Source organism: Silene latifolia, chromosome Y (assembly GCF_048544455.1).
Source record: "Silene latifolia isolate original U9 population chromosome Y, ASM4854445v1, whole genome shotgun sequence".
NCBI classification, from domain to species: domain Eukaryota; kingdom Viridiplantae; phylum Streptophyta; class Magnoliopsida; order Caryophyllales; family Caryophyllaceae; genus Silene; species Silene latifolia.
Window position 1 is genome coordinate 445,194,540 of NC_133538.1, and position 7,969 is coordinate 445,202,508.

Consider the following 7,969-nt stretch of genomic DNA (forward strand, 5'->3'; position numbering starts at 1 on the left):
TGCTACACAGTCAGTTGGCATCTCCACAAGAGGAATGGCGAAGAAGGCTGCTGTCAATGCTGCTGCTGCCAGTCTACGCTCTGCACTTTTCCCAACTAGGCCACGTAAGTTCTCTGTCGCCTCCTTAGCTGCTGCTGCTATAGCGCTCCTGCCCGCCTCTTCTCCTTCACGCGAGGAGACTAGAAGTGTTAAGGTTGACAAGAAGGCTTCTCCTTGTAAACCCAAAGCATCGCCAAAGAAGAAAGAAACCTCAACTCCTAACGTTGCTTTAGTCATGGTGATAAGTGGCGATACTCTTGAGGATCGAATGCAGAAAATGAATGATCTCCTTGAAAAGATGATGAAGGAGAATGAAGAAAAGAACAAGAAAATTAATGAGCTCCAAAAAGAGGTGGTGGCACTCCGTGACAGGAAGGCCGAGAGCGAGCATGGTGACACTGATAGGGATGTTGATAGCGAGGATAGGGAAAAGCCAAAGAATGAGATCAGCAACTTCACTGAAGAGAAGCTGCAGGAGTTAATAGCCAAGACGATCAAGTGTCAGTTGGATGATAGCTCGACAAGTAGTGGACGCTACATCAAGCCTTACACTAAGAGGATTGACAGTCTGCTCATGCCATCTGGCTATCAGCCTCCAAAATTTCAACAGTTCGACGGGAAGGGGAACCCAAAGCAACACATCACCCACTTCGTCGAGACATGCAACAATGCTGGAACAGAAGGTGATCGTTTGGTGAAGCAATTCGTTCGTTCGCTCAAAGGGATCGCGTTCGACTGGTACACAGATCTGGACTCTGAGTCAATTGACAGCTGGGGTCACATGGAAGATGAATTCCTCAACAGATTCTACTGACACCGGACGTGTCGTCGGCATGAGCGAATTGACAAAGACAACTCAATGGCAAGATGAGCCTGTCGTCGATTACATCAACAGTGGCGTCGGCGAGTCCGGAATGCAAGGATCGCTTAAGTGAAGCGTCAGCAGTTGAAATGTGCGCCAACGGGATGAAATGGAACATTCTTTACATCCTGAAAGGGATCATGCCAAAGAGCTTCCAAGACCTGGCTGCCCGCGCCCATGACATGGAGATCACAATCAAAGAACATGGTAGTGCTCGACCAAGTTCTTCTAAGGTGCAAAGTGAAAAGAAGGAGTTCAAGAAAACTGATAAGAACTCCAAATCGTCGACAAAGGAAACAATGGTCGTCGAAACCAGCAGTGCACCTGTGAAAATATCGTCAAAGCCTAAGTATGAAAAGAAGAAAGAGTCATTCTCTTATAACTACCAACGAGACAAGCCTACATTGTAAGAGTTGCAGGCTAAGAAATACCCATTCCCAGATTCTGACTTGTCTGGAATGCTCGATGACCTCTTAGAAAAAAAGATTATACAATTGCTAGAGTCCAAGCGCCCTGAGCAAGCAAACAAGACAAACGATCCCAACTACTCCGTTATCACAGTCAGTGAGTTACCCTATTGAAAAGTGTATAACACTCAAGGAGAAGATCATGCAGCTCTCCAAGGAAGGGAAGATCATTCTTGACTTGGATGACACAGTAACCACAAATCAAACTACTGTAGTCTTGGAGCAACCTGACGAGTCAATTATACGACAAGGACAGTGTGTGTATATGTTGCAGTTTGGGAATTTTGAGCCTGTGGCATTACGGATCCAAGGGTCATTGTCGTCACTACCTCCAACGTCATTGGAAGAAAGACTACCTCATCAGGATAAGAATGAGGAAAAGAAACATGAAGATAACGATGAAGGTTGGACTTTGGTTACACGCAAGAAGTCAAAGAAACAAACAAGACAGACAGCGCAACCTGTTCATCGTCGAAGAAAACAATCAAAAAGGACGAAATCTCGCAAGACGAAGGGAAAGAGAAAGTCCAAAACAGTGGTCAAACCACATGTCTGGCCTATCGATATACTTGAGCAAGAACCACCGAGTCCCGTCACCTTAAAAGAATTTTTCCCACAAGACTTCTTAAACAAGGTTACCGTGTGCACCGTCTCAGCTACGGAAGGTGGTGATGATAAAAAGAAGGTAGAGGAAGGAGGCCAAGATGATGCGGTATTGCCACAACAGTTGCGTTCTGAAAAGGAGAACGAAATAGTGGCTGCTCTTGACGCCCTTCCTACAAACATGGGATGGAAGCAAATCTTTCATCTACCTAAAGAGAAGCGTCAGTTTATAATTCAAGGACTTGAGAAGCCCGAGTTGTATGCGGGCAAGATGAAAGACAAAATCGAGCCTCCTGAGCAATCAACTGGATGAGTATCCTGCAATGCAGCCTTGAGTTTTTCAGATGAGGATTTACATCTTGGATCCAAGCCTCACAACAGGCCACTTTATGTGTCTGGGTACATCCGGAGGCAAAAGGTCAAGCGCATCTTAATAGATGGAGGATCAGGAGTCAATCTCAAGCCAAAACCAACCATGAACGAATTAGGGATCACGATGGGCGAACTCTCCAGTAGTCGAACAATGATTCATGGTTTCAACTTGAATGGGGAGCGCGCAGTTGGCATGATCCGCGTGAACCTTACCATGGGTGATCTTTCTTCCGACACATTGTTCCATGTCATGGATGGCAAGACGTCGTTCAAACTATTGCTGGGACGACCTTGGAAGCACGAAAATGGAGTTGTCGCCTCAACCCTCCATCAATGCTTGAAATATTATCGTGGTGGTGAAAGGAAGATAGACGAAGACGCCAAACCCTTCTCTAAGGTCGACTCTTTCTTCGCTGATGCAAAATTCATTGAAGAGAATGGTAATTCCAGTGAGTTCTTGCCAACCACCATCTGTTCAACAGGAAAAGGAGGTAAGATGAAGTTGCAAGTCCGGCTAAAGAAAATGATGATAAGAAAGAAGTAGACAAGGCCAGCAAAACAACTACTCCTGTTGTGTCACCCAAGAAGCATTGACGCAGAAAACTACACCACCAGTACTACGCTACATCCCGAAGTCTCGCCGCAAAGATGGGGAGAGTCCTTTTGCAGAGTGTCTAACACCAAAGATGGAGCCCAAGGATAAAAAGTCAAGTCTGGTGTTCAAGCAGGAATGGGTGGCCAAAGTCGTTACACCTCTACCAAGTTCATCTCAAACGAAGATTGTGAGACCTCCTCCGAATGGTTTCGTCTGTTCATCCAGTCAATCATCAAGTGAGTAAAACAAGGGGATATTTGATGCCAATGCTTACAAGCTACTTGCAAAGGCTGGATATGACTTTACAAATCCGACTCCTCTCGGTAAAGTTATAGAAGTTGAGTCGTACGGTCTTAACAAAGCGCAACATGAAGTGTTCAAGCAAGATGGGAGCTTCATGGTGACCAGGGCCGGGCTCGGATATGAGTCTCCTGCGCCTGTGAAGATTGGTGCTCGTAGAAAAGAGGCTACTGCGTCTTCTCTGCACATCACGGTAGAAGAGGTCGAAGAAAATGAAGGAGAGGAAAAGATGCATTCATCTTCAGTCTTCGATCGAATAAGTCCACCTGCAGAGAAGTGTCGTTCTTCTATATTTACAAGGCTAGGGAGACCAAGTGCTTCAACCAAACACATTTCTGTATTTGCTAGGCTTGGCAATCAAGGAGAAAGTAAAGTCAAAGTGTCAACACCTTCGTTGCGCATAAACAAGAAGGGCGCAATACATGAAAGCTTGGGCGGTCCATCAAAAACAGTCATCAGTCAACTAGGGGCTCCCAAGAAGAATAGTGGCAAGGGTCGTCCTCTCTCAACTTCCGCAACACAAAATGAAGAAGAATTAAGAGTAAGCGATAACTTGAGAAGCGCAATACCATCTCGCATGAAGCATATGCAAGTAGTGAATATCATCCAACATGAGCCACTCAAAGCAAGGAGGCGCGTACTAGTTCTTACTGGTCAGCAAAAGAATGCCGAAGAGCTTGTGCCTTCATCTTCACGTCCCTGTGATACAAAGAAGTCAAGTGACTTAGAAATTACAACGTCGTCATATCACATCACAGTAGAAGAGATACGTGACGAGAACGAAGAAGTTGAGGTGGACGAGGCCCCTGAAACACTTGAATACGGGGGGGCAATCGACTGTAGATGAACTCAAGGAACTCAACTTGGGAACTATTGAAGATCCTCGGCCCATTTATGTCAGTGCTCTGCTGACTAAGGAAGAAGAAGAGGAGTACTACAAGTTGTTGGTCGTGTACAAGGATGTCTTCGCTTGGAGCTATAAGGAGATGCCTGGACTCAGCCTAAAAATTGCAGTTCATCGTCTAGCAATCAAGAAAGGCACCAGTCCCAAAAAGCAACTTCAACGTCGTTTCAGGCCGGAGCTTGTACCTGAAATGGAAAAGGAAGTCAATAAACTCATTGAAGTAGGTTTTATTCGAGAAGTCAAATATTCTGCCTAGATAGCAAACATTGTCCCAGTCAGAAAGAAGAATGGACAACTGTGCATATGTGTCGACTTCAGAGACCTTAATGATGCATGCCCGAAGGATGACTTACCTTTGCCAGTTACAGAGTTGATGATTGACGCAACCACTGGTCATGAAGCCCTCTCATTCATGGATTGTACTGCTGGTTATAATCAAATACATGTGGCACCTGAAGATCAAGAAGCAACAGGTTTTCGAACCCCAAAAGGGATCTTTTGCTACACAGTCATGCCGTTTGGATTGAAGAATGTTGGCGTTACGTACCAACGCGCAATGCAAAAGATCTTTGATGACATGCTGCATAAAACAATAGAGTGTTATGTTGATGACGTGGTTGTCAAATCAAAGAAAAGAGAAGACCATATCAAAGACCTTCGAACCGTCTTTGAAAGACTTAGAAAATGTCAACTCAAGATGAATCCACTCAAGTGCGCATTTGGAGTCACATCTGGGAAGTTCTTAGGTTTTGTGGTCAGGTATAGAGGCATTGAAATTGACCAAACAAAAATCAAAGCTATCAACGAAAGAGTTGTACGGATTGCAAGGACGTTTGGCATACATCCGAAGGTTCATCTCTAACTTAGCCGGGCGTTGCCAGCCATTTAGCCATCTCATGAAAAAGGATGCTCCATTTCAATGGGATGAAAAATGCAAAAATGCTTTTGATAGCATCAAGAAGTACTTGGCCGCGCCATCTTCTTTGGGGCACCAATTCCAGGAAGGCCACTTGTCCTCTACATTGCAGCACAAGAACGCTCACTAGGGGCAATGTCTGCTCAAGAAATTGAAGACCGCAAGGAGAGAGCACTCTACTACTTGAGTCGTACCTTGGTTGGAGCTGAGTTGAATTACGCGCCCATAGAGAGGATATGTCTTGCTTTGGTGTTCGCCATCCAGAAGTTGAGGCACTATATGCAGGCGCATACCATACATGTGGTCTCAAAAGCTGATCCAATCAAGTACATATTCTCAAGACCAATCTTGTCTGGAAGACTTGCGAAATGGGCAATGTTGCTTAAGTAGTATGACTTGGTGTTCGTGCCTCAAAAGGCTGTGAAAGGTCAAGCTATCGCCGACTTCTTTGTTGATCATCCAGTGCCAGCAGAGTGGGAAATTTCAGATGACCTCCCAGGAGAAGAAATTTTCTATGTGGACGTCCTACCTCCATGGCAAATGTACTTTGACGGTGCTGCAAGGCAAGTTGGAGCTGGAGCCGGAGTTGTATTCGTAACTCCACAAAATCATCTTATGCCATATGCATTTACACTCACTCAGTTGTGTACAAATAATATGGCAGAATACCAAGCTCTCATACTCGGTCTTCAAATGGCGATCGAAATAGGTGTCAGGGATATGGACATATATGGAGACTCAAAGCTGGTGGTCAACTAAGTCCTTTGTGAATTTGAAGTGAAAAAGGAAGACTTGATTCCCTACCATCAACAGGCATTACAACTGCTGAATCAACTTGACGACATCCATGTTGGTCATGTGCCAAGGAGTGCCAATAAGTTGGTTGACGCGCTTGCTAATCTTGCAGCCACTTTGGCACTGGGGGCAGAAGAGTCTATGAAAGTCCCAGTCTGCAATCGTTGGGTAGTATCATCGCTTGAAGGAGAAGAAAATGTTGACACAACCAACATGATATGCGTCTACACAGTTGATGAAGATGACTGGCGTCAACCTATCATTGATTTTTTGGACCACCAAAAACTACCCGATGATCCCAGACACAAGGTAGAATTACGTCGACGTGCTCCAAAGTTCATTCACTATAAAGGGACACTCTACAGACGTTCTTTCTCTGGCCAATGGTTGAGGTGTCTAAGCAAGGACGAAGCTACTGAAGCAATACATGAAGCTCATTCTGGCATTTGTGGTGCTCATCAATCGGGGCCTAAACTTCATGATCATGTAAAGAGAATGGGGTATTACTGGCCAACCATGGTGCAAGATTGTATGGACTTTGCGAAAAAATGTGAACCCTGTCAGTTCTACGCAAACTTCATACACCAACCGCCGGAGCCGTTGCATCCTACTGTTTCTTCATGGCCCTTTGAAGCTTGGGGACTTGATGTTGTGGGACCTCTTACTCCAAAGGCCTCAAATGGACACGAGTATATCCTCTCCGCCACTGACTACTTCTCAAAATGGGCAGAAGCCATCACACTACGGGAAGTGAAGAAAGAAAATGTTGTGGACTTCATTCGAACCCAAATCATCTACAGATACGGTGTACCTCAGCGTATCACAACTGACAATGGGAAACAATTCTTCAACCATTTGATGACAAGTCTGGGAGAAAAATTCAAGTTCAACCAGTACAAGTCATTCATGTACAATGCTTCTGCAAATGGTTTGGCTGAAGCCTTTAACAAGACCCTTTGCAATTTGTTGAGAAAAGTAGTAGCAAAGTCAAAGCGAGATTGGCATGAAAGGATTGGTGAGGCATTGTGGGCGTATCGTACCACATACAAAACACCTACTCAGGCAAGCCCGTATGCATTGGTGTATGGAGTAGAGGCCGTGTTGCCATTAGAATTGCAGATCCCTTCCTTGCGCATTGCCATTCAGGAAGGGCTCACAGAAGATGAAAATGACAAATTGCGTTTAGCAGAGTTAGAGGCTCTCGATGAAAAAAGATTAGAAGCTCAACAAAAACTCCAGTGCTATCAAGCAAGGTTGTCACGCGCATTCAACAAAAAGGTGCGCCCTCGTTCTTTCCAAGTAGGAGAGCTTGTCCTTGCGGTACGAAGACCAATCATCACCTCTCACAAGCCAGTTGGTAAATTCACCTCTAAGTGGGATGGTCCATACGTGGTACAGGAGGTCTACACGAATGGTGCTTACAAAATTGTGGATGAAGATGGCGTTCGTGTAGGCCCAATAAATGGGAAATTTCTGAAACGTTACTATTCTTAAGCCTCAACAGTGAAGGCTCCTAAGCAAGAGCGTAAACTGCATGTCAAAGCTCCTAAGCAAGAGGTTAAACTGCATACAAATAAAAAAGTGCAAAAAAAAAAAAAACATCCTTCCATCCCTTATGAACTACGTCGGCTTGATCTTGTGAAATACACTTTGTACTTCACAGGTACGTAGGCAGCTTGATATAGCTCAAGTGCAGCCACACCTCCAAAAAAAAAAATCCCTCTCTTAAACTACGTTGGGATGATCTTGCAAGTTGTCATCTTGGTAGCTTTGCGAGTACGTAGGCAGTTTGAGCAAACACTTTGTTCAAGTGCAGCCACACCAAAAAAAAAAAAACCAAAATAATTACTCCTGGCCCGCAAGAGTTTAAACTGTGTACGGCTAAAATTACAGTCAATCATCAACCAAGGTTGTAAAAGCAAGGCCATGTTAATCGATGATGAGTGCCGCTTGAGCTAGGTCTTTGAACTATTTGCTTCACGGTTAGCCTTGGATAGATCTTTAAAAAAGAGGGTCACATCGCATACAGGTGATGAAATGATGTAGCAATCTGGCACATAAAGGCTTGGAACTTCCTTACAATCGACGAGCGAGTTCATTGCATGGTAACTCCCAA

At 44.7% G+C, this 7,969-nt stretch overlaps 1 protein-coding gene across 1 annotated transcript; it reads left to right on the forward strand.

Moving 5' to 3' along the window:
- Positions 1–2,467: 2,467 nt before the first annotated feature.
- Positions 2,468–7,347, forward strand: LOC141632728 (uncharacterized). Its single transcript, XM_074445245.1, has 8 exons — positions 2,468–2,883; positions 3,347–3,957; positions 4,082–4,323; positions 4,399–4,758; positions 5,095–5,430; positions 5,476–5,704; positions 5,837–6,353; positions 6,654–7,347. Exons 1-8 carry the CDS (start codon positions 2,468–2,470, stop codon positions 7,345–7,347), a joined length of 3,405 nt encoding a protein of 1,134 aa, XP_074301346.1.
- The last annotated feature ends 622 nt before the right edge of the window (positions 7,348–7,969 follow it).

Excerpts from the sequence above, each read along its gene's own strand:
- LOC141632728 (XM_074445245.1), top strand. The coding sequence starts at position 2,468 with ATGGGCGAACTCTCCAGTAGTCGAACAATGATTCATGGTTTCAACTTG. Across the intron at positions 2,884-3,346 it reads AAAATGATGATAAGAAAGAA|GGCCGGGCTCGGATATGAGT; the intron begins GTAGACAAGGCC and ends CATGGTGACCAG. Across the intron at positions 5,431-5,475 it reads CTGGAAGACTTGCGAAATGG|GCTGTGAAAGGTCAAGCTAT; the intron begins GCAATGTTGCTT and ends GTGCCTCAAAAG.